We start from the raw sequence: 25,661 nt of genomic DNA, 5'->3' as shown, positions 1-25,661 counted from the left end.
GATTAGTTTGGATATTATAATAAAATATTTTATCATAAATTCAATTGGAATTGAGAATTATTTATATAGTTATCCTAGTATTATATATGAAATTATATTAATTGGATTAAAAATAAATTTAAGGTTAGCTCAATCCATTTATATATATGAAACATGTTAAACTAAATGGGTTGTGTATTAGGTTAACCTAATAAAAGTTAATTACTAAACAGGTTAACCTAGTCGTGTTGTGTCACTTTTAATTAAACGGTTCAGGTTTGGATTTTAGAGTCTAGCCCATTTAATTAAATATATTGGGTTGGAGTTGATCCACATAGTCTAATACTCATGACTTGACATAACACAAACACAATCTGCGAATACACCCTAATGTAGGTCAGGCCATGCGCAGGTAGATAATTAGTATCCCATGTCAATTATCATGCTGTCATAGAAACAGAAGTTCCAATATTGAACATGCCTGCATGAACACTTAAATTAAGCTAGGCGTTCATCTAATAATCGACCTAGCTTTGTGTGGTTACCATACGGTTTTCGGTTTTCAGGTGTTAATGATTTGGAATTAACTCGGAATATAATTGTTAATGGTAATATATATATATATATATATATATTATACCAGTTGCCTGCCATGCATGTGATAATTTGTTTGTCATGAGCTCATGTTATAAAGCAGATCGAGGTGACCAGGGCCGAACGGCAAATGCCGGTTTGGGTTGGCAATATAGGTGGAGGTCGAAGATGTTTGTGATCTAAAGTGAAAGTGGAGGACAATATTTCTACGATGACTAATTAAAAGTTTCCAACTGCACATAATCACTGTGCCAGCATGCATATATGCAAGGATTCAGTTCACCTAATGGAATTAATTCGGCCTCTGTGTGTGTGTGTGTGTGTGTGTGAATAATATGATGATCTGTGCATGGCCGAAGTCGTGATCTTTATAAGATCGTTGAATGAGCTATATGGTCTAGTGCTTGATATTAATAGAGAGTCGTACTAAGATGGTTTTCAATCTTCCACGTATAGCCATCTCATGAGGGTATGGAGCAAATTAATTAATTAAAGGTTGAGTGCGAATATATATAATATAACTACGTGGGTGCAAGGTTGTCCAGATCATGCATATTGTACGTACAGCTTGGCAAATCAAAGTGATCTATCGACCGATCGATTGTGTTTAGAAATTTTCAATGATAAAACAGTAGTACTAGTACTCATGCATGCATATGGACGTACTCGTTTCCGCCAGTTTCGGGGATTTGGGTTCCATACGGCCTGTTTGGCCATGTTAACTGTTAAGGAGAAATACTTCAAAGCCTCATCATCCATGCAATTAATTATTATATGGAACCAGGAAACCTAATTCCCAGCTTTATGGTAAGGTCCAGTGGCAGTACTGGGGGCGCCAAGCTGAATTAATTCAATATTAACAAATATCCCCAGACCGATACTAGCTTTCTCTCTCTAGAGAAGGCTAAAATCCTCGAAACACACTAGTACTCTTTATAATGATCAAGATCCATCTTTTTGATCTATCAATTCATGTATGGAAAACCCAAATTAAGACATGCATGTACCATACTTTCCAGGAAACTCGATTACATTCAGATCGACATGCATGTACCGCTAGCTAGCTGCTTTGTTTCCCCGGGAAAGATGCGTACGTGGCAAAAATTTTCCCTAATAATATTTCGCAACCTGCATACCTTGACTTCATCACGTTTTTCTTTTATATATCGTACGCACGTACGTCATAAAACAGTTTTCTTGTTAGCCAAATCAGCACATGTTGTCGCGGATTTACTTGTTTTTTTTTTTAGTTTTATTATATATAAATAAAATGAGTAATTAATCTGCATATTAATACTAATTTTTTTATATTTAAAATTTTAATTAGTATTATTTTTAATAAAATCTACTTTTTAACCAATTATAATAAATTAATATACATATTAATGTATAATTATATTTATAACTAAATTTTTTCTTTCTTTTCATAGTTTCAATAATATTAAACGTCGAACATATAGTCCAATTCTGGGATTAAGTATCTTTTCTTGTCACGTTTCTCATGGTTATCATCTTTGATGAATTCCCCTATTTCACTTTGCTGTCAAATCAAAATACGGCCATGCGGTGCGTGTCAAATATGTATAGCCCCAACATAAAACTAATTAGTGCATGGGAAAATCCCCATTTTCGTTATGGAAGATGGGCAAGCAAATTATATATGATCTCATTGATATGTATAGGCCAGCTATATAGCTCGATCGATTAAATGGTTGACTTTATACAAGATGTTATCTGGTCAAATTCATCATCTTTTGCATGGGCTAAGGCGTGAACTGATTAAATTGGAATCATATTTTCTAAGATAATCTATGAATAGATCCTTTATTTGTCTATTTCTTTTTATGATAAAAAAAAAAAAAGTACTGTTCTTCATATTAAATTTTGTCTTGCCCAATCATAACTGTTGATGTATTGCATTTTGGATAACTGTTCATTTAAATAGTTGACTTAAGAAATTATTTAAATCAAAATTCTGTATACAATCATTTTTACATATTACTTACGTATTCTATTGATGTGATTGGCTGCATATTAAAAAAGAATTGACCTAACTAATAACAACAGTAGAGTGTACAAAGAATATCCAAAAGTGATTATATATATATAGCAAATCTGTTATTTAAAATAGAGAACTACTATAGATATAAAGAGATTACACAAAATAAACCTACAAATTGACATGATTTCATAGAATCCATTATATCTGTTTTGTAATAAAAATAATTTTATAATCAAGTTATATCAATTTGTGAGTTTATTTTTATGTCATTTCTTTATAACTAAAGTGTTTTCTTTTAAAATATGTCGTCTCGATAAATATGATTAAAAACTACAAAGACGTTTTAAAAAAAAGGAAAATAATATATATATATATATATATATAAGACGAACAGAGTTAGGATAAACTTTCCGCTAAATGATTCTCATTGTGTTGGCTGGGCTATCTTTGAGCTGGGCTGAAATTATTCATCTAATGTGATATGGGTTATGCGTGGGATGGCTTAACCAGGCCCAGGAGGTAACGCCCATGTTCAAGCCCTTTTTATTCTTCTTGGTTTGAATTTTTGATCGTTACATTCAAACAAAGACGAACACGGGGAGAAGAAGGGCAAGCAGCGCTGGAAGAAGAGGAAGTTCGAATCGCTTCTCTAATAAAAAAATGCCCCAACATGCGAGTCCTCCGCCAAATTCAGGCTCGCCTCTTTACTCGCCCCTTTCCTATCTCCACCCTCTCCTTCGCTCTGTCCAAAATCGTGGCCTTCTGCGCTCTCTCTTCCCTCGGCGACATCGACTACGCGCGCCGAGTTTTCTCTCGTATTCCGAACCCGGGCATATTTTCTTGGAATTCCATGATAAGGGGCTGTTCCCTAGTCGAAAACCATTCAAGGGAGTCCGTGTACTTTTTCAAACGATTGGTTAGGAGAGGCTACCCGTGTCCGAACACGTTTACCTTAGCCTTTGTTCTCAAGGCATGTTCAATTATATCGGCATGTGAAGAGGGTCTTCAGGTTCATACGCGTGTTTTTCGATCTGGATTCGGTTCGAGCCCATTTGTGCAGACCGCGTTGGTAAATTTCTATGCGAAATGCGAAGAGATTGGGCTTGCGAGGATCGCGTTTGATGAAATTCCTGAGAAGAATTTGGTTGCATGGAGTACGATGATTAGTGGGTATGCAAAAGTTGGTTTGGTTAATGAGGCATTAGGTCTTTTCAGGGAAATGCAAAAGGCGGGGGTTGAACCAGATGAAGTTACTCTGGTGAGCGTGATTTCTGCTTGCGCTGGAGCAGGTGCTTTGGATATTGGTAGATGGGTTCATGCATACATGGAGAAGCAGATGATTGATATTGATCTTGAACTGAGTACTGCACTTGTTAATATGTATGCCAAGTGTGGGTGCATTGAAAGAGCAAAGAAAGTCTTTTGTGAAATGCCTGTGAAAGATGCGAAAGCTTGGAGCACAATGATTGTGGGGTTGGCAATTCACGGGCTTTCAGAGAGTGCTTTGGAGACCTTTTCCAGGATGGAAGAAGCCAAGGTAAATGATATGAAGACTAGGTTTAGCTAGATCCTTGAGGTACAAATTAGCTTACGCTTGCATAAGAGGCTCGTATCCATGGCCTTGCCTTACTAAGGCGGTCCTTCTGTTGTGATGCCTCCGCTTCAGTCCATTACGCATGCGTAAGGAGCACATATCCAAGGCCGTACCTTTTACTAAGGTGGTCCTTCTGTTGCTATGCCACTGCTTCAGTCCAATTGTGAGCTTATTAGATAAAGGCAGTAGTTCATTGAAAAAAAAAATCTTAAAGATTTGTTGGGTTTTTTTTAGGTTGCATAAAGTTCAAAGTCGTAATGTCAGGACTTAATTTTTGCCAACTTATCATAAATGGTCCTTTTGATTTCTCTTCAGGTGAAGCCAAACCATGTAACGCTCCTTGGTGTTTTATCTGCATGTGCGCATGGTGGACTAGTTTCAGAAGGTAGGAAACATTGGTCAAGCATGCTTGAATCCAGAATTGAACCATCAATGGAGCATTATAGTTGTATGGTTGATCTACTCTGTCGAGCTCACCTTGTTGACGAGGCTTGCAATCTTGTTGAAGACATGGCAATTCCACCCAATCCAGTGATCTTACGAACGTTACTTGTGGGTTGCAAGAAGAATAAGATGTTGGATAGAGGTGAAATTATAGCTGAGCAGCTTCTTGAATTAGAACCACTAAATGCAGAGAACTATGTCCTCCTCTCAAGTTTGTATGCATCAGTTTCTCAGTGGGAGAAGATGAGCCACATTAGAAAGAAGATGAAGGACAAAGGCATTAAGGCAGTTCCTGGGTGCAGCTTCATTGAGGTTGATGGATTTGTGCATGAGTTTGCAATGGGTGACCAGTTCCATCCTGAGACGGAGGAGTTAACAGAGATTCTGAGAGAGATTTCCGAACAGGTTCGTGATTTTGGGCACAAACCATTCATTTCAGATGTACTGCACAAGGCAGCTTGTTGAAGGGAAGGAGAGTGCCCTTGGCGATCATAGTGAGAGAATAGCCCCTGCTTAAAGGCTATTAAAGACTAAAATACCAAGAGTAATTTGGGTAGCAAAGAACCAAAGGGATTTATGGGGACTGTCATGGCACTTGTGCTTGTAGGGATTTTTGGTGAACTTCTATCTTTTGGAGCAGTAACACTTGACCTGGAAGGTGAAGGAGTTCTGATTTAATTTGCAGCCGTTAGAAAAGTGAAATGCTCCTCTTATTATGACTTTGTATGACGTACACCTACTTGCTAAGCCATGTACAGAAAGCGAGACAGCTATTAGAGAACAGATTTGTATGGAGAACTAGTTATTATTTTAAGAGAAGGATGTGTGGAACAAAGAATGCAGCATCCGCCAACAAAAGCATTTCGAGCATTTCCTGATCTCTTGCAATAATTTATGTCATGGTTAAGTTGATTTTCTTTTTCTCTACTTTTTTTTCATTTTATTCCAATTTCCATGTAAATGGGCAACAAGAAACTAGATATTTTTATTACATGGATTAGTTCATTCCACAAGTTCATTCCGATTTCCGTGAGCACTCAAACCGTGGACATGTTTCTTGTTCTTTTTACTTTTGTTCGTTATGCATCAGTGCTACCGGGTAAGTTTGGTCCCAGTTTTGAGAAACTTGAGCCTGGCTACAGAATCAGTGTTTTAGGAAACCACGTCATTTTGGCCCTTAATGGACCTCGTTTTTCTTGCTACTGTATGTAGGCAAGCAATCGCATTTTACTTGCATAGAACATTGCTGAGCCTCGATCAGATTTCGGAGGGGAACGCAGAATCTTTTAGGGAAGTTTCTATCTTGCATTACTACAACGCAAAAATAAAAAAAGTCAGGTTGCTGCAATAGAGACTTCAGGCTTTGTGCCCAAGAATCCAAGCTCCACGCTCTCCAAACAAGTGGGAAGTCCCATCAAGTGCCCAAGAATCACTGCCTTGCATGAAGATACATTTGGGTACAAATGCTTTATGCCCTACCACTAGAGGATATTAAAAATATAAGGATCTTTATTAAAGAGAACAATAAAAACATAGATCGTCTGAGTTATTCCACTGCAAGAGCTCTTGCTCTCTGCAGTACATTTTCACCAGGAAACTCGTGCATAAATCCTAAGCCCCAACCCTGGCCCCACTCCCAAAATAATGGGCAGGTCTCTAATTGACATATCATAATATTGAACCACTTAGACTTGGATCTCTAGAGACCATCTGTACATCTCTTCTTCTGGGACTGGTATGTTAAAGATAACCAAGCCGGTGGCATGGTCATAGTTGAAATTGGTCTCTGCATTGCCAACTGTGCACTTCAATGGACGCTGGGAAGAGTAAGCACCAAACCGTCCACATCCCCGAACTTTGACAGCAATTGTTGCAGTTGGAGATCGGTTCTCACTGAGAGAAGTGGCCAGCTCTGAGGACACTTCACCATCAAATAGCTCGGGTTTCCTGTCCAAAGTTATATGGACCTCAACGTGCTCCACAGCACCGCCACTGTTGAACATGTCCAGCAGGCCTATTGGCGCGAATGAAATGCTGGATGTGATTTCCTGCATCACAGATACTCAGAAAATTCAGTATGCATTTTTGCAGAGCAGCCTAAAGGGCCAAAAAAAAAAAAGAAAAGAAAGATGAATTGAAGGGTGTCCAGAAAGACTTACCTTAAGCGGACAGAAGTGGAATAGTTCATACTCAAGAACTTTAAGTGTCACCGGCACTGACGCACCTTTCGGCAACCGAACCACTTCTCCTGAAATACAAAAAGTAAAGTTGTTTACAACCCTTCAGAATGTTGTAACACTAGAAGCTTTACCATGACTTCCTCATTCTGAGAAAATATATGAGCCTGGGTTGAGTATTATTTTAAACATTCTAATGCAGAACTATTCTTTCATATCAATTTAAAGTTGATCACCCGGAATTTTACATCTGCTGCTTACTTTCCATGGCGCAAAGGCAATTGTTCTGCAAAGACACTAGTAAAAAATTGTAGGCTCAAAGAAAGAAAATTTCACCTGATCTATGGGCATAAACTAGTGCCTCCCCATTCCAATTGGCACCAGCAACTTGAGCCATGAGTTCAACATCAGCAGCTCGGATAGAACCAGTAAGGGTTCCAGGAGATGCATCATGGATGCGGGTCTTCTTCTCAATCTTGCACCATCCAGCTCCTTGGCAGTTGAACACGCCAACTACTCCGGAACATTTGTTCACATTCCATACTTTGAGTAAGCTGCAACATAAAATTGTTTGAACAAGCTTTTTTTTTGGCAAAGGTCCATGTTTAAGGAGTATAATGGGTGATGGAAACGTGTAACAAACCTGGTCCCATCTCTAGCTGGATCAGCAAAGAGACAGTCACGGGTGGGTCTACCAGGTAGCTGGGCACGGAGGACTGAACCATCAGGGAGGACCAGTTTCTTCAGAAGTTCAAAGTTGTGATTGCCAGGCTTATCACTGTTAGAAACAAGACAAATAAATATTGAGAGATTAAAACCTTCTTTTGATCGTGTCATAAACAATGCAAAAGTAATCCTATTACAACAATAACTCGGTATTTTCGTACACAAAAAAAAATTCCACGTGTAATACCTAACATAGATAGGGCATCCACCAATAGCACGAGCTGCACCATGATAATCTGCTGCTGAATGTAGAGACTGCAAAAAAATATTCTTTGATCAATATTACACATTTTGTAATAACAACAGATTTAAAGCTTCACAAGTTTCCAAGAATCACCTGTCAACGTCAGCTTAAATTAATCAGGACTCAGACTTGATGAACAAGAAAATGAAGGCATAAAATGATTGTTTTTTACTTACATGGAACATATCCCAGTCAGTTTGCATAAATTCTCCAAGGAAGAGGGAATTGTAAGCAACAGAAGAAATATGGATGGTATGGGAAGCAGGGTCCCAAGGGTAAAAGTCATCGGAAGCTCGCACAACAGCAGTCTGCTTGGCATTGTAGATCCCATCGTTGTTGTGACACATGCAAGCAATGCATCCATTGTCGGGGAAGTTTCGACTAATTGATGCCTCAAGGGCCTGGTGGTAGCTACGTGTAAGAGAAACTCTGCCACCATGGCCAGCACCAAGAGTCTCAATAATGCTTTGCACGTCAACTTTTACTCCATCTATCCCACATGAAGCCAAGTAAGCATGAAGCTCATTATAGAAGTTGAAAACCTTCTTTGGATGCACCAGTCCCAGGCCATGAACAGCCAGACTGTCCATGACTATGTCCGGCTGGTTGCCTACTACACCAGGGGACTGCACTGGGTATGCGAGAGCAGTGTCGTAGTGCTCCATACCAGAAGCTGCTGGCTTCACCCCACCCCAGTAACCAGCCAGAGCATGCCAGACATACACATATCTGTGTCCAAGCAAAAAATAGAAATAGAACTGATGAGTAAAATATTCTTTCCTTCCTAAAGGAATATAAGCAAATCCAATGTCAATATTTTTTCTTGCAGCCATAGCAATTAAAATGTTGACCTTCCAAAGTTATTGAATGCAAGAGACTACAGAGATTGAACCATTCTTTGACCAATATTATAATTTCATATTTTTTTGATAAATTGCTTCTTGCCAACACATTTTCTGGTCTGAATTACCAATGTGGGAATAGTTACTGGCAATTGAAGAGATATTTTTCAAATCTCCTTAATCATAGTTGATATTAAAGCAAAGAAAATGAAGTTTTTAATTGAGTGGCTATGATGTGCAAAGGCAAACACAGAAAGTGAAAAAAAAAAAAAAAAAACAATAATTCAGATTTAATCAATGCATGTAAGATTGTAGCAAAGAGATATTGTATCGAGACCAGGTCATATAGGAGAATTATTTACAGCTCTTTAATCTATTGTCTGGGATGATACAAGTGATATGCCACAATACTAACAGAATACCAAAAGATTAACTAGGCCGACTTACTTGACATTGTGACGTTGCTTGGATTGATCTACAACTTGCTTCAAGCCTGAGACCTGTTCATTGCTCTGGCCATTCTTTTGGAATTTTCCATTCTCCTTTATTCCAGTCAGCCTACTTGCAAACCTGCGTCCAATAATTGGTCAATGAATCAGTAACCGACTGCTTTGATTAGGACAAATGGCACAGGAGGGGGGAAAAGTGGATGCAAAAGAAAAGACAATAGGAGCCATCCAACTTGTACTATACAGTCTATACCATGTTATGCACATGCATACAGCAACAGACTGATCTAAGGCCAAACTTCAAGATAAACGTCAGCCTCCAGGTAGAGTCCTCAACAAATATATCTGTGTGAATCACTTAAGGGACATCGAATATGATCTTTCAGGGCATACTGCAGCCTGCTTAGAAAGATTTCTAAATTCCCATGCCACTCCATCCACAGGTTGATGGTGTCAGCTATTCACAAGTGGAAGACATTGTCTAAAACTTCCACAGGAAAACAAACCTAGATACCGAATGGGTTAAAACTCTCATTTACATTTCAACTTCGTGGTCTAACATGAAGTAGATGTATAGCAGTAATACCTTGACGAAAACACTGAGATGATCAGCTATCCTTAGAAGTTCAACAGGCATTAACCTAGAAACTAATTATTGTTAAAACTTCATGACGAGTTTTCTCGTGCCAAGCTAATTATTGTTAATAATTCAATTCTTCATGGGTCACCTATATTGCATGGCATTGACAAGAACATGTCAAAATGAATGGAAAAATGATCCAATATAAAGAGTTCCTTTCTGGGGGAAAACAAGAAAAGGAAACTAATGATGTTTATATAGCAGTTCACTCAAAAGTGTGCAAACTCTGCATGAGAGAGAGAGAGAGAGAGAGAGAGAGAGAGAGAGAGAGAGTGAGTGAGAGATCTTACTGCGCTCCTTCTTGTACAACGGTATCAGCATCCTTGGGTTTATTTTCAATCTGTTGCCAGCCATCATCTATGATTAGGAATCTTGGAGGCGTCCCTCCTTCGGTTAAACTGCAATTATTCCAGAGTAAAACTCAGTGACTGGTATTATATGCCCATTGTTTTTGAAATTTCAAAAACAGGTATTTAAAAGAAGCTACATCCTCTGCAATAAATTACCTTTGAAGCCCTTCTTCAACACCCTCAGCAGTGACATCAGTATAGAAAGCATCCCAAGTGCACCAGCCAAACCAGTCAAGGAAAGAAGGCGACTGCATTCACCAGCACAAGATTATCATCAGATTTATCAGGTCATAACTGCATTTATTATAATTTAATGGACCCACTTGCTTTTCTATCAACCATTTATCTAATTTTCAATAATTTCTGCACTTGCAAAGTTTTGCGCAATACCAATGGGCTATAAACAAACAAAGAGAGGTGTTCTTACCTTTTTCTTCTCTCGATGAAGAAAAGTTTGCATGTGTTTTTCAAGAGCCCTGTTTAAATAATAGCAATTACGGAATCATGAGAAAGTAGGAAGAAAACACAGTCCCTTAATTCAAGATCCTTCTGATAGTTCATCCATAGAAAAGCTTAAAAATACATAGCGTTTCAGTATCTTAAAAAGGAATCTAAATGCAGGAGAAGAAACTCGTTCAAGCCTCAAGGGACTTTAAAGGACTCACTTTACAGCCTGGGTGATTACTTCAAAGGGATTAGTTCCAGCATGCATGTATACCAGGTGAAGGCCTTGATTTGTCTCAACAGCAGTATCTCCTGCAAAACCAAATCACACATCACAAAAAAAACAAGTCGTTTCGGTTCTTTCAGACTATCCTTTCTATTTTTTCCCCCAAATGCTCTAAACTCCATTAAATTGATTCATTTGAATGATAAAAGTCATCGGTGGTTTCTCCAGCCTGATTGTGTTTTTGCATCAGAGACAGCTCCACCCAGCATACGAATGGTCAGTCTCCTTCTTTAGTGGCGTTTGGGATGGGACTAGATATAGCCTTACATAATGGTATGGTGGGGAGGGTATGCAGTGCCTACATCAGATACTTTTTGATGGCCCAACTCACCACTCTCGATGCAAATCTCTATCTCATTCTTGTCGTTGCCCTGCAGAGCAGCACGGAACTGGCCCTCAAGGAGTGGGAGGAAGACCGTGTATGTCGTTGGGGTGTCATCTTGATTGCCTCCCTCGGTTTCATCTTTGCTTTCAACAAGCATGAATTGGGTCTCAAGAGGAACGTCTCTCCCACACGTCCCCATTCTTTGAGTCATCCACCACAGCTTGAATCGGAAACAACACATGAATCGGAGACCCCTGTTACAAAGTCATTGTGAAATTTTAACGTACTTGGGACTTCAAAAATAAACTACGGCACTGCGATACACACTCAAATGAAGGTTAACTTGATAATAGGCGAATAACCAAATTCCAAAACCAAACTCTGCTACATGGTAAATGCTAGTGGAGTTAACTACAAGCATGCAGATCAGTAGCAGCAGAGTGACTTGTTCAAGAGTAGCAAGGGGATAAAACTCATGGCATGATGGTGAATTATTAAAGAAGAAAAACTTACTCTAAAGCACCCATAGGAAACACATGGAGGCTTTTGCTATGGGAAGCCGTGGCACCAATGAAAGCACCAGCGACAAGCCCCAAACCTGAACCCGGAGTCAGCACGATATTATCAGGCACTCCAGTGAGTATTGTCTTCCCATGAACCACAAGGTTCCCATTGCTGATGCAGATCTTCGGTGTGACCGTCATTTTCGAGTTCTCAAGTACTGTCCCACAAAATAAATCATCATAAATAATGGAACTAACATAGGCTAGAAACAAAGTGAAACTAACTGAAATGCAAGTTCAATGAAGTGAACGCTTACAAAAGTTCCTTCAGATAAAACGACTGGAGACACCACTAGAAAAACTAAAAGCTAATATCATGACTGAGCAAATAGAAGGACGACTTTTTTTTCAACATTTACAATATAAGAGACGAAGAGACTTCGATTAGAAAACGAAAAGAAAAAGGCAATATATTAATATAAGAGACGGGAAATTTGGGAAAAGAGGACCCGTTGGTCAAAGGAAAGGGGAGGTCCGAACCTAGGGGCTCGTAACTCCCACGTAAGCTCATCTGCATTCTCGGATATTTGACACGTGACTTCTTCAACTGAGCAGGGATCCTTTCTAAACGTGATTTCCATGATTGAGGGATCCACCCCAATGCCCTTAAAGATGCAGTCTTGAGCATTTCCACCTTCTTGAAACGGCTCAAATACAAAAACTATAAAATTATGAACGTATTACGTACGTTCTGATTGTTCATATTTTTTTTTTTTTCAAAATGTCTTATGAAACAAGGCATAAGTTATACGAGTTTAGCAAAGATTAGTAAATATAAACAGGTCCCACGTAACATTCGAACCTAGATAGCTAGAAGCCTAAAACCCTGGAATTTCCAATTAATTACACCTTTTTTCCAACTATTTCCCAAAAAAAAATATTCCGTCTTCCTGTTGGTGCTAATTACGTAATTTAAAAGAAGATCAGGCAGTTTCAAGAAAAATATGAAAAGACGATCGCTAAACCAAAGGTATAAGTCACAGCGAATAAAAAACAAATAGGGGAAACGATTTTGAGTAGAGCCATCGGTGGACCGCGGCGTTTTCTTTCCACTCTCCACTTTAAACTTTAGAAGGAAGCAAAGCTTTTCGTGTCACCAAGGCACACGAGACAAAACAATCCATTGAGAGCTACCCGTAAAGATGTAAGAGAAAGAAAGTTATCGAAGAAAAGTGGGGACCATAAAAAGTTTCAAATTGTTCGCTTGCACGAAGAAAAGAGCTCAGCCAACCTAAAATCTCCACGGACAGATTACGACCGCAAAAAGAAAATATAATTCTCAATCAACATGAAGGTGGTGACTTTTGTTTCCTTTATTTCGTTTTATTTTTTCGGATGGAGAGTTCCAGAGAGGAACAGAGATCACGATCGGAGTTTAAAGAATGAAATTTACAGAGTATGGACTAAATTTGCAAACTTTCAGCTTAGAACAGCTTATACGTATTAATTGACGTATTAACATAGAATTATTAACATATACAAGTTATCTCAATTGTCAAGAAGACGCAATTCGAAATCAACGTAATGGTTCAAAAATTATCGGCCACCGCAGCGCTAAAGCTCGAATAGCACAAAAAAGGAGGAAAAAAAGCTCAAATTACTCAACAAGTTCACCAAACATACACGCTAAACCTCACCAGGTAGATCCCTCGCCGCCGCGCCGGTCTTGAATTCCAAAACTTTCTCCTGTAAGCGAGAGACGTAGAGAGATAAAGAGCGCTCAAAATACAGAAATTCAGAGAAATTATCGCTCAGCAGAAGAAGTGCATTCCACGAAGAAATGCCTCTTCTAATGCCCTGTAAGTGGAGGGCCCGAAGGCAATGACCAGTAAAAGGATTTGTTCCTCACGACTCAAACCGAAATGAGGTTGGGAAGTGGAAGAGGCAGGTTTATATACTATGTCGAGAGTTAAACTGCGAACATGTTTGAAGGGGTAGATGTTTCCAGATCGTGACACCTGGAGTTTAGGCTACTGATTGGGGGTTCTCCTCTGTAGTCTATCTATCCTCTTAAAATACGTAGATATTTTTGTCTCTCATCGTTATAATTTTTCCACGTACCTTACCGATCGGGACTTTAAGTACATCCGAGAAAAAAGAAACGAAAAAAAAAACAAAAACAAAAACAAAGCGTCTCTTTCAAGCTTTATTGTTTCGCGCATTCGAATGGCTTGCTCTGTGTGCGGCTCTGCAAATTGCAACATGCATGCTGGTTTTTATTTTACAGAAAAATAGATAAAAGTTGGGAAATGTCATTGCTGCTGCCTTGCCCTCCTTACCCGTGAAGTTTTGCCAACACTTGTTTTCGGCAGAACCATCCACTTGGCTGACACCCTTATCCATGGTCTGTATCGAACCAAAATTATTCTGTCTTTATATCTGATTAAGCAAAATGAATAACGCTTCATGTCAGTTTTCTTCCTCAATGATAGGGCAACGTGCCTATGAAGTTCATTTGCCCGCCAAGATGGACCACTTCCATTAAACACATGTTGCTCGGATGTCAATTACACAAGTTGTTGAATGCAAGAACTTCGATCTTTTCTTGCTTGGCATCCAGTCAAAAGCAAAATTTAACTTGGAAAAATAAAGGGAAAAGATGCAAATTTATAATAATTATTAGGATTGTCAAAGATAACTGCACTACTCTTAGTACTGCGCGCATCTGCAAGGCGAAAATGTCTCTGAAATACACCTAATAAATGATGTCGTTACAAATGATAGAAATTATAAGTTATAACTAGTTGTTTTGGACCCAAATTATTATTTCCCTCTGACCATGTCCTCGTGTGTTCTCACATGTCTCACGTCATTTCCACTGAGAATAATAGCAATACGACAAGCAAGATGCAACACGTATGAGGGCAGACAAAGTATGTTGGGGCACGGGGAAAGTGACCTACGGCACAGTTTGACTGGTCCAGGCACAGCTCAACACGTCTGAAATCCACGGAAAAGGATAAACACCAGCACTCATTGTACATAGGAAAATGAAATGAATATATATGCGCCGCTCCGTGTTCAAATCAGTAGGGCCCGTCGCGGCGCCCAGGATGGTGGAACCAACTTGCAGCCGAATTCGCGTCTGTCCGGTTAGGTGCAAATCACGGCTTGTGGGCCCGGACAGGTCAGCTCTGACTGGGTCAAGCTCAGATATTTGGCATAGGACGTCGCTACGTCCACTGAAATCTTCCACCGATCAGTACATTTTCTCTTTCTTTCTTTTTTTCTTTTTTAATTTTTCTTTCAACATTTTTTAAAACTATTTAAATATTTTTTTATAAAAAAATCACATATTCATTTAAAAATATTTACTTAATTACTAAATACAAAATAATTTTAAAAAAAATTTAAAACAGTTTTCAGTAAAAATTTTCGATAAACTCTTCCTATGAGACTAATGTTTTCCTTTGGCATGTTAGAGCCCTCACAATCGGTTATTTATTATTATTTTTTTTTACATATTAATTTTTACATTATATCATATATCAGTTTATTTATTTTTATTTTATATTTTTTTAAATACTATATTTTTTAATATTTTGTGAAACAAAAATTACAAAGAAAAATTATTGTGAAAGGCAAAATATAAAAAGAGACAAAAAGTAAATAAAATAATATTTACATTTGTGTACATTTCCTTTTATATGTAAAGGCAATACAGTAGATAAATTAAAAATAAAAATAGAGTGGATAATCCGTTGGATGGATTTAAGCTGTTTTTCTTCAAATTTTATATAAAAATGAGTTTTATAAAACCCATTAAGAGTGTTCTTAGCATTACTGTTCTCTAAAATCTCTATCCTTTGACTAAGGTTTTATATGTACATTAAAGTTAAGTTGAGATGATTTAAATTTTTTATAAATAGTATTAAGTGGAGATAGTTGAATGAATGATGTAGAAATCACTTAACATAAGTTTAAATATTTTTATATATTAATATGAGTTTAAATATATTATAAAAATTTTAAAAATAAATAGATCCTATCATTAATTTGGACGGTTCATCTGACATACCAGAAATAGTACGCCAGCATCAACTGCTTAAAGGGGCAAAAAACTTTCCGTAAGCTGCACTTGCAGCTATTCAGAATAAAGTAAGGGCAAAATGGACAAAAGCTTACCTTTTTATTATAGCCATCGCTTTGTTGATTTGGGCGGCATCTCTAACATTCGGCAGTGGTTACATCAATCTACAGTGCAAACTGCAAACTCACTTAACTGGCATCGGATGCAGCTCAAATGGGTGTTTAGAATTTTAGATGGTAGAAAAGGTCTAAAAATGAAAGGCTACAACTTATCACTGCCCATGTACTATTCTAATACATTTCAATCTTTTTTTTAATTATTTTTTTAACCTTCTCGATCATTAAAAATAAAATAAAAATATATATAAATTTATTAATACTTACTTTTTTAATCATTAAATAAAATTAAAAATTAAAAAAAAAATCAAATATAAAAAAAGTAGAAGATAAATAATAATAAAATAATAACCCTATCATTTTCTAAAATAAAATACACTGAAGTGAGTAACCAAACGGAGCTGTGGAAAGGCAAGTTTTGAGACGTGTATCATAGCCGTCCATATAATACATCATTTGCCATCTTTTATGTATTATTTTTCTTAAAATAAATCGTTAAACTATGATGTTTTTATCTTAAATTCTTTCATTTTGAATTATATATAGTTGTAAATAAATTACTGTTTTCTGTGCTATTGTTTTCCCTAATAACCCACTAAACAGCATCCCGAGTCGTACTAAATTAATTCCGAGTTCTTTGCTATGAACATCATCATTTCAGTATAAACAATTCATGTAGTTGAATTACTTCATCCAATTAAACTTCTCTATGAATAAAATATATATTTTTCTTTTAGGGTCCAGAACATGATTAATAATGAATCTAATAAATTAATATGAAAATTAAATAAAGACTTGAGCTCTCGATCTCCGGTAGTACTGCATTTGCTAGAGCTAGAATTGTTGATCATATGATCACACTAGACGTAATTTAGATTATATATATATATATATATATATTTAAATGAATTTAGATTATATATTAAATGTGAATTGAACCAATTAACCTAATTATAATTCGATTACATGATCAGAATGAAGATAAACCGACCAAGTAACATCGAGTCATGATGAATATATGACACTGACATTAGGTGTATTTAATTTGTACCAGTCCCTAAATCTCTTCGTCGGATTTCAAATAAGCTTTGATTTGCAAATTAAGCTCAAACTGCATCCACAAGTCCAACTTCATATAAAGCTTAATTTGATTCTACTAAATTAACCGAGTATATATATATTTATATATTATTAATCTAGATTTTCAACATGACCAAACAGCATCCTCTTTAATTAATTATATATTGTACACGAATGATGATGTCGTGTTCCTGCGCGCATTTCTTATTAAGAAGATTAGCCCCCACAAAAAGGGCTAGCGTCCATGTAAATCTTGCACGTCCGGTTATTTAGCTAAGGGTGGCAATACGTAACACGTTTAATGAATTTAACATAAATATGATATAAAATTAGTGGGTTTTGATTTAACATTAAAAATTTTAAATCAAAATAAGTTGACATGTTAAGACATGATTTATAAACAGGTCAAGCCGTATAACTTGAAATCAACATATTTTAACCTGTTTAAATTTTATTTTAAAATTATAATTTTATTATTGTTCAGTCATAATATTGATATTTTCCAATATATTTATGTTTTTATTATATATTGAGATTGTAATTTTATATTTATATTCATATTTGTTATTATAGATTTATAATATTGGTTTTATTATATATTAAAATTAATTTTTAAAATATTGATATTTTTTGTTAGTAAGTAGTCTTATTTTTTTTAAAGATATTGTAACTACTAATAAGTATAGATTTTAATATTTATGTGAAATTATGTTAAGAATGTGAAATAAATTAATTATTAAACATGTCAAAACGGATTATACGACACAACTCGTAATCTAAATGAGTTGAGTTAAGATTTGAAAATTAATTTGAATTATCTAATTGATCTTGTTTGAATTGACTTATATAATAAAATATTCATGACTTAAAACAACCAAAAAACACGATCTTCCATCCCTAATTTTAGCATAACTATTTGACTATTGTGATGATTAATTAAGTGCCTTAATTATTGTGATGATTTTTCATAACTACAATAATATTAATAAGAATAACTGCTTCTTGATAGCTTCACATTAATTGCACAATAAATGGCTAATGCGTGGGATTCCAATAATACACACAGTGACAATACGTTGTATATACATATATGTTATTTACATACTCTAATACTATAAATATCGTTCCTCATACTATATATATGTATATACATATATATGTTACCTCTTTATTGTGGTTGATTTCACTGTCAAGTATTGTTGAGCTTGCCCTTTCAACATGCATATGGTTGATATGGCTTTGAAATAAATGATGTTAAGAGACTGTACGTAGCGCGAGCATGTGACAGGCCCTCCACGTCGTACCATTGACGATATAACGCGTGTACGGTCAAGAACGAGGCAATGGTGACTTTGATGATCATGAGTAGATCATCTGCATGCATGCAAGAATATAACTTGTTTTTATTGATGGAAGGTTTATACTTTAATAAACTTTAATTTGATGGATCGTCAGATACTTCGGAATTTTGCAATGCATATATATAATATGTTGAATATGGACCGCTCGATTTTCAGTACTTTTCTTTTTAAAGTTTTTATGGTCGGACGTCAATCGTTACATATTGTGGCCCGGGGGGAGGGGGGGAGTACGTACGTGTCACATGCGTACGTGGATAAGGATGAAAGATTATTAATTTATATTCCATATATATCGTGGCCGGGTTCAATCATATCATCAAATAATTAAGTGCCTTAATTATCTATTAAGTGCAATTTGCAATAATACACACGAGTGACAGCACACTACATGCGTACAGTCTCTACCATAATTTATTTCAAAGCCATATCAGCCATATGCATGTTGAAAGGGCAAGCTCAACAATACTTGACACTGAAAGCAACCACGATATAAGAAGAGCGGTAACATATATATATATATATATACACGCGCGTGTATATATATATGTTTTTAGCAAGTATTTTGTGTAAATTTCGGGCAACATTTAGAATAGTAATCCAGTTGATATAAAGTGGTGGGAAAAGCATGAAACACGCCTATATTGCTTTCAGGTTACATCGCAATAAACATATCCACACGAAAGTCGTGGTACCAACAACCTTCACCTAACAAATGCCAGATGATGACTTTGTAAGGATGCAAGTCTATGCATATATTTACAGCCACAAATAACAACTCCAACCTTCTTCTTCTTCACCCACTCCTTTCCCCCATAACAATCAAAATGAAACATATTCCAATCCATTAGAGCATCCCCAACCCCCCTCCAAAAAAAAAACGCCTCAAAAAAGAAAATGAACAAAAAATTAATTGTGAAAAATACTATTTTTTTTTTTCTATTCTTCTGGCAAGCATCCTCCCAGGAGCAATTTGCCATTTGTTGACTTATCTACTCTACATTTCTACCTTTAATGACCCATCCTTCATCAATTTCAAACTGAGATTGTTAAACCGCTCTCGTGAATATTGCCGTGATGCTTTCCTCCAATCTGTGCCTGCCTTCATCATTGTGGCAAATTCCTCGTAACTTATTCGTCCGTCCTGCAAGTTTATGCAACAATGGAACATAGGACCCAGTCTCATGAGAGAGCATAATAGACTCACAGGCCTTTCAAAAAGAAGACGCCATGGAGAACGCATCATTGCTTTAGCTATTCAAGTATTCCAATGTTACCACAAGCAAAGATGCTCATGCATGCAAATATGCCTAAAAGACATTTTTGGTGTAGGTCAAACATTGCCCCACATCTCACACATCATCTGATTCTGTTTTATAGGCATTTTTTTGGTCTAAAGTGTTTTATACCACCGAAAAATATTCAGTGAAAGCCTACAAACCTAAATCGCATCTCATTGCAATCAAAGTATATGTATGCTTGAGATTGAAAAATACAGAAGCAGATGTGCTACTTCGCAGAAAACAAAAAGACAAAATAAGCAAGTATAAATGTCTAAAATAACAGCAATTGTTAAGAAATTTGACAAACCTTGTCTGTGTCCACATCACGCATAATGGCACTAATGACTTCTTCACTGCTCGTCTCAATTTCATCAGCTAAGGCATCTCGTAGCTCCTCAATTTCTATATATCCACTTTCGTTTTGATCAAAGAATTCAAAAGCTTTGCGAAGGTGCCCATCATCATTGCCCATCTTTCTTAAGTGAACAGAGATAGCTACAAATTCCCCATAGTCAAGATATCCATCCTTATCTACATCACCCTGCAAAAAAGAACCTCTGATTACTCCCAAGACCACGAGCTGCACAAAGCTTTAAATGACTAAATGGCTCCATTATTGTCACCATTAAAAAACATGTTCCAAAAACACAGGTTTTTGGACAAAATATATGTTCAGTGCAACTTAAGCGCGGGTCATTTAACTCACCTTTGCATTTAGTTTTGACACGTTCTATTTACAAATTAAAAGGCACCTTGAATATGATGAAAATATTTGTATCGCAAACATTTAAAGCAAAATCACTTTCCATGTCAAGCCTCAACATGGTGAAAAGATTTTGAATGCCCAAATTACTTACTGCTTCCATTAGAATTTGTAGATCTGTATCAGGTATCTGATGGCCAAGTTTGTGCAACCCCACTCTTAGCTCGTCAATGTTAATTTTGCCTCTATTGCTAGTATCTAGCACCTTGAATCCCTCCTTTATGCCAGCAACTTCCTCTACAGACAAATGCTCGGCGATTACCTGTGAGTGAAAAAAAATGAATTAATATTCAGCCTAACACCTGTCAAAGATCAACAAGCATATAAAGTTTTAACTTATAGAAAATGGAAGGCATGTAAGTTTTTCTTGGACAGAAGTATTTTACCTTGAGAGCTCTTTTCTTGAGCTTATTCATTAATGAAAATTGCTTGAGCCTTGCCCTCACAGTTTCACCCAAAGAAACATTAGGAGCTCTCTTTGCATTCTGTAACCAAGGATGATCTGCATTTGATGAAGGATTAAAAACAAGAGTTTGTTATATTCCAATTCCACACTTCTTTTTTTAAGTTTTAAAATACATAATCAATTTGCTTGGCAACAGAAATTCCATACATTAGCTATTGATTAGAACTAAACATTACCTAGCACTGCCTGAGCAGTAAGCCGCCGCTGTGGGTCAGGATTAAGCATCTTCTTCACAAGGTCTTTTGCATTATCAGAAACTTTAGGCCAAGGATCCCTTTTAAAATCTACAACAGACCGTATAATTGCTTGTGCTACTCCTTGTTCAGTTTCTGCATGTAAAGAGAACAAATTTATGTATACATACATCTCATACCATGTTAAACATAATTTAATACAAAACAGTTTTCAATTACTGTTTGGGTAAAATTTTCACAAAAGCGAACAACGGTTATTTTTTCATTCATAACAAGACTAACCTGCCCAAAATGGTGGAAAACCACAGAGTAGGATGTAAAGGATTACTCCAGCACTCCAAACATCTACTTCTGGACCATAATTCCGTTTGAGCACCTCTGGAGCCATATAGTAAGGACTTCCAACTATCTCAGTAAATCTCTCCCCTGCAGAAAAAATCAATTTGGCTTATGTACATGAAGGACACCACCAAGTGATGAGACTCAGAGAACAAGATCATGACATTTGGCAGCTATTAAAATCAAATTACCAGGTTTAAAGAATACTGAAAGCCCAAAATCGATTGCCTTCAAAGGTGCTGTTTCCTTCATGTTAGCAAACAGAAAGTTCTCAGGTTTGAGATCCCTATGCATCACACCGTGCTTGTGGCACATCTGCAACACCATGAAGCAAAAGCACATTTCAAACCCCTTCTACCAAGAAAAACGGTTGGGGGTAAAAACACAAATGAAAATTATCGCTCAAAATTTTCTGAGTCTAGAAAATAACACTAGGATAAAAGAGAAGTCCATTAGTAAGACCAACATGGTAGTGAAATCTGGTGGCTATTACAGAAAGAGTCCTTATATTTTTTATGATCCTTTCTTTTTATGAGCACATAAAGAGTTTACTGTAATGGAATTAAGATATCCTAGGAAAGAATAACGTTTAATGGAATGCAATTAAGATATCCTAGGAAAGAATAATGTACAGTCTGAGCAAATTGACCATAAGCCCAGTCCCTAAACTAGTTTAGTAGAAAATGTTTCGTGTTCTTCAATAAAGCACATTAAATTGTTTACTTGTTGGAAAACTAGGAGATACGGTTACCCACAACATAAGAGAGGATTAATTGATGTGGTTTTGCTGCTTACATTGCATTTCCTTTGATTTCCAATCAATAAAACTTCATAAAGAGGAATCCACGCTCGCGCGCGCACACACGAAAGGGTAAACCATTCAAGTTACCAGACTCACATCCAACACAACTTAATCGCAAAAGCTGACTTATTTAACATACCAAGGGGGAAAAACACAATTTTATCAGGTACTTTCTTCCAAGTACTTTAGAGTGATTACCCAATTTGAGTAAAAAGCACTATAATCTCAGGCAGACTTCAATAAAGCCTGGATTTATTTATATTAACCGAGTTCTCTAGTAATCTATACTCAACACCGATACGTACTCAATATATAAAAATCGCAAGATTCAACAATCCTAACTCATCAAAGTACAAACCTGAACAACTTCCACGACGGTCTTGGTTACCGCGGCAGCAGCGCGCTCCGTGTAATGGCCCCTGGAGACGATCCGATCGAAGAGCTCGCCGCCCTCACAAAGCTCCATGACGAGGTGCACCGCATTGTCGTCCTCATAGGTGTCCTTCAAGCTGACAATATTGGGGTGCTTGGGCAAGTTCTTCATGATCTCAACCTCTCTCCTCACGTCGTCAATGTCCACCGCCGTCCTCAGCTTCTTCTTCGATATCGATTTGCAAGCAAACGTCTCGCTGGTGGTCCTGTCGGTGCAGAGGTACGTGATTCCGAACTCGCCACGGCCCAGCTCACGGCCCAGATCGTACTGTTGCTTGATCTCGGGGCCGGTGGGCTCCTTCAAGACCGAGAGCTTGTGACTCCCACCATTGGCTTGGTGGTGGCTGGCGCCATAGTCGGTCGCGAACGGGTTTGACTTCTTCTTATCCTTCTTGATGTCATCAGCGACCGTTGGCGTTACGCAACAATTACCCATGGAATGATTTCTATGGTTTTTCTATGCTTCGGCGAAATGAGTCTGAGAATTTGAAGGAAATAAAAGCCAAATCCAATAAAAATCTGATCTTCCTGTAATGGAATTGAGATTGGTCTCCCGAAAAGTTCTGGGTTTCCGCGAAAGAAATTGAGAGAAAGGTGAGGATTTGCAGGGAGGGGGAAGATATTGGTGAGTGTGTTAGGGAGCGAAATGCCCACAATAGATGAGGAAATGAGGCGAGATTTTAAGGAATGGAGAGGGGAGAAGTGGATGAGGGAGGCAATTTTGGCGTGTGAGAGAGATGATGAAGGTGAAGGAAGGTCAAACCTCTTTTCCCAGCGACTCCCCTCCCTCTACGCCCCTTAACCCCTCTTCTCTTCTCTCTCTGAGAGAGAGAGGAGAAGGCTCTTCTATTGTTTTTCCAAAATATCTAAAACAATATTCAAAAATAATTTTTTTAATATTCATTATAAAAGATATATTCTATTTGTACACCATTTCCTATTAAAATTTCCCGAGTTTTCTGAGATTTCTTGGTAATTCCTAATGACTGTACATGAATAACTTTCATCTCCATTATTTTTCTTACTGTTTTTACTATCAATGCAACCTTAATTCAAGTAATGTTACGCACAAAACTGTTTTCCCAATTTACGTTCTAAGATGACTTGGCATGTACAGTAAAATTTTTCTTATAAAATAAATAATATTTACAGTCATAAAGTATTCAAATATTACGTGATTTTTTTAAAAATAAATAAATATAAAATTTATATTAATTTTTTAATAATAAACTTTACACTTTTAAAAAAAAATTACATGACACTTACACAATCCGACTACCATATCATTACTCGACATATATATATTGATCTCATCTTTGCCCTAGCCCCAATTCTTTATACATTTTAACGGCTTCATGTTTATAATTATATGATTTTATGTATTCTAACATCCTATTGTAGTTTGAAATTAATAAGGGATGATGTCATAAAGTCTTAACAGTCTAATTTTGAAATTATAGTAAAAATTAAGCAAAACATTCACTATAAAAACATTATAGAAAGTATTATAGTATTATTCGATATTTTCTACAACCACACTTTCATATTTCTCATCCCGAATTTAAGAAATCAATTAAAGAAAACTAATTTAGTGAATCAAGCTTGACATCAATGGTAAAAAAAAAAAAAAAAAAAAACCTAGACATCAATGTTTATAACTTTCACACCCTTTCATCATTTGCATCACAATCCTCATCATCACTCCCACTTGTCTACAACTTTATAGAAACTGTTTCTACAGTTAATTATTTCCTTTTTTTTATTTACTAATTTAACATTAGAAGGGGATTCCGGATTTGTATGATACATCTGGTAATTAAATTAACACATTATGATACTTAGAGATATAAACCACATAATATAATTTCCTCGACAATTATATACTTTCTACAACAAGGAAAAAATATACATGGTTGGGACATGGTAGAAGGAAAAAAAGAAAAGAAAAGAACACACTCTATATGATTAGGGTTGGGTTGGGTCAATATATTCAACATTATAAATTTATTTATTTAACCAATTATAAATAGCATGTATTATTCATTAAGAAGTGATACAACTACAAAGTGATATTATAAAAATAAATTTATAAATTGAGATTATTTTATATAATACGTTAGATCTATTTTATAATAAAAGTATATTTATAATTTAATTGATATCAGGTCCCGTTAGTTTATAAGTTTACCTTTATGAAAATTATTTATACCTAAAACTTTTACTTATTAAGTATTTATCTTTCTCTTTACTCTAGATAATAGAATTCAAACAATATCTCAATGAGATTTGAACATGTTATTTCGGTAGGTTGAAAAAATATTTTACTGTTGTCATATATAATGTGAAGAATAATATTATATATAATCGTAAAATATATAAGTATAATGTACTATTTTTTTTAAAAATAAAGTCTATAATTGGCTTAACTTGGTATACAATAGACCTTCAAGAAGCCGGCCAGAACACGTAGTATAGGGATTGAGTAAAGCAAATTTGGTAATTTATTGTAACAAGATATTATCGATAGAAAGTATTAAAACGAGTTTCGATCTCTCGTCTTCCCAAGCGAAACCCTACCCCTCAAGGTACGTACGTGGAAATATACATAACGTAAAGCTTACTTCAGTCACTCATGAATGAACAACTAATGTCGCCCTTCCAATCATTACACGCATCAAGGTTATAATTTCAGTTTGACGTGCAGAATTATCTAATTTTTTTATTTCTAAATTGTTATTTTATAAACTTTAAAAGGTATTGTCACATCAATAATAGATTAATAGGATGACGTATACGTTTACAGAGATCTTTTACAGATAATTTTGATCGATTATTCCAAAAAAATTTATCATTTTTTAAAATTATTTAGATATTTTAAAAAAACTTACATAATTATTTAAAAATATTTACTTAATCATTAAGTAAAAATAAAAAATAAAATTCGGTAGATGATTTCGATATGTATCTAGCTAGTGTTTTCCTAACAGGAAAGCAGCCTCAAAATGGCCGCCCACTTTGTTTTTTTTTTTTTTTAATGCGTTTAAAGATGGGCAGTCAAGGTCTATAATTTGGACTTCCCAAATGGAAAACAACGTCGGAGATCTCACCGGTTTGGTTCAGATACACGCTTTGCCTTTCA

General features: G+C 36.2%; 3 protein-coding genes across 7 annotated transcripts; 1 reads left to right on the top strand and 2 right to left on the bottom strand.

The window, feature by feature from the left end:
* The first annotated feature begins 3,019 nt into the window (after positions 1-3,019).
* Positions 3,020-5,649, top strand: LOC122275964 (pentatricopeptide repeat-containing protein At4g21065-like). The gene is made up of 2 exons (XM_043085325.1): positions 3,020-4,112; positions 4,485-5,649. Exons 1-2 carry the CDS (start codon positions 3,246-3,248, stop codon positions 5,076-5,078), a joined length of 1,461 nt encoding a protein of 486 aa, XP_042941259.1. The 5' UTR covers positions 3,020-3,245; the 3' UTR covers positions 5,079-5,649.
* Positions 5,650-6,104: 455 nt separating this feature from the next.
* LOC122275963 (probable galactinol--sucrose galactosyltransferase 2) lies at positions 6,105-13,533 on the bottom strand. Of its 5 annotated transcripts, XM_043085321.1 has the most exons (15): positions 13,297-13,533; positions 12,140-12,296; positions 11,610-11,817; positions 11,103-11,350; positions 10,707-10,797; positions 10,469-10,517; positions 10,198-10,289; positions 9,982-10,089; positions 9,050-9,172; positions 7,937-8,489; positions 7,704-7,771; positions 7,434-7,568; positions 7,127-7,344; positions 6,773-6,861; positions 6,105-6,661 (listed from the first exon to the last, which is right to left on the bottom strand). In XM_043085321.1, exons 2-15 carry the CDS (start codon positions 12,285-12,287, stop codon positions 6,299-6,301), a joined length of 2,493 nt encoding a protein of 830 aa, XP_042941255.1. In that variant the 5' UTR covers positions 12,288-12,296; positions 13,297-13,533; the 3' UTR covers positions 6,105-6,298. The 5 variants fall into 5 exon arrangements, with proteins under 5 accessions (XP_042941255.1, XP_042941257.1, XP_042941256.1 ...); XM_043085323.1 differs by lacking the exon at positions 12,140-12,296 and having other exon boundaries at positions 13,283-13,533; XM_043085322.1 differs by lacking the exon at positions 12,140-12,296.
* A 5,296-nt stretch (positions 13,534-18,829) lies between these two features.
* Positions 18,830-23,365, bottom strand: LOC122276544 (calcium-dependent protein kinase 32-like). The gene is made up of 8 exons (XM_043086359.1): positions 22,449-23,365; positions 21,480-21,603; positions 21,232-21,375; positions 20,932-21,084; positions 20,676-20,791; positions 20,384-20,551; positions 19,834-20,067; positions 18,830-19,387 (listed from the first exon to the last, which is right to left on the bottom strand). Exons 1-8 carry the CDS (start codon positions 22,956-22,958, stop codon positions 19,241-19,243), a joined length of 1,596 nt encoding a protein of 531 aa, XP_042942293.1. The 5' UTR covers positions 22,959-23,365; the 3' UTR covers positions 18,830-19,240.
* Between the last annotated feature and the right edge of the window lie 2,296 nt (positions 23,366-25,661).

The sequence above is a fragment of the Carya illinoinensis genome, chromosome 9 (genome assembly GCF_018687715.1).
Source record: "Carya illinoinensis cultivar Pawnee chromosome 9, C.illinoinensisPawnee_v1, whole genome shotgun sequence".
Lineage (NCBI taxonomy): Eukaryota > Viridiplantae > Streptophyta > Magnoliopsida > Fagales > Juglandaceae > Carya > Carya illinoinensis.
Note: the sequence above shows the minus strand (reverse complement) of the source record. Positions and strands in the feature narration are given on the sequence as shown.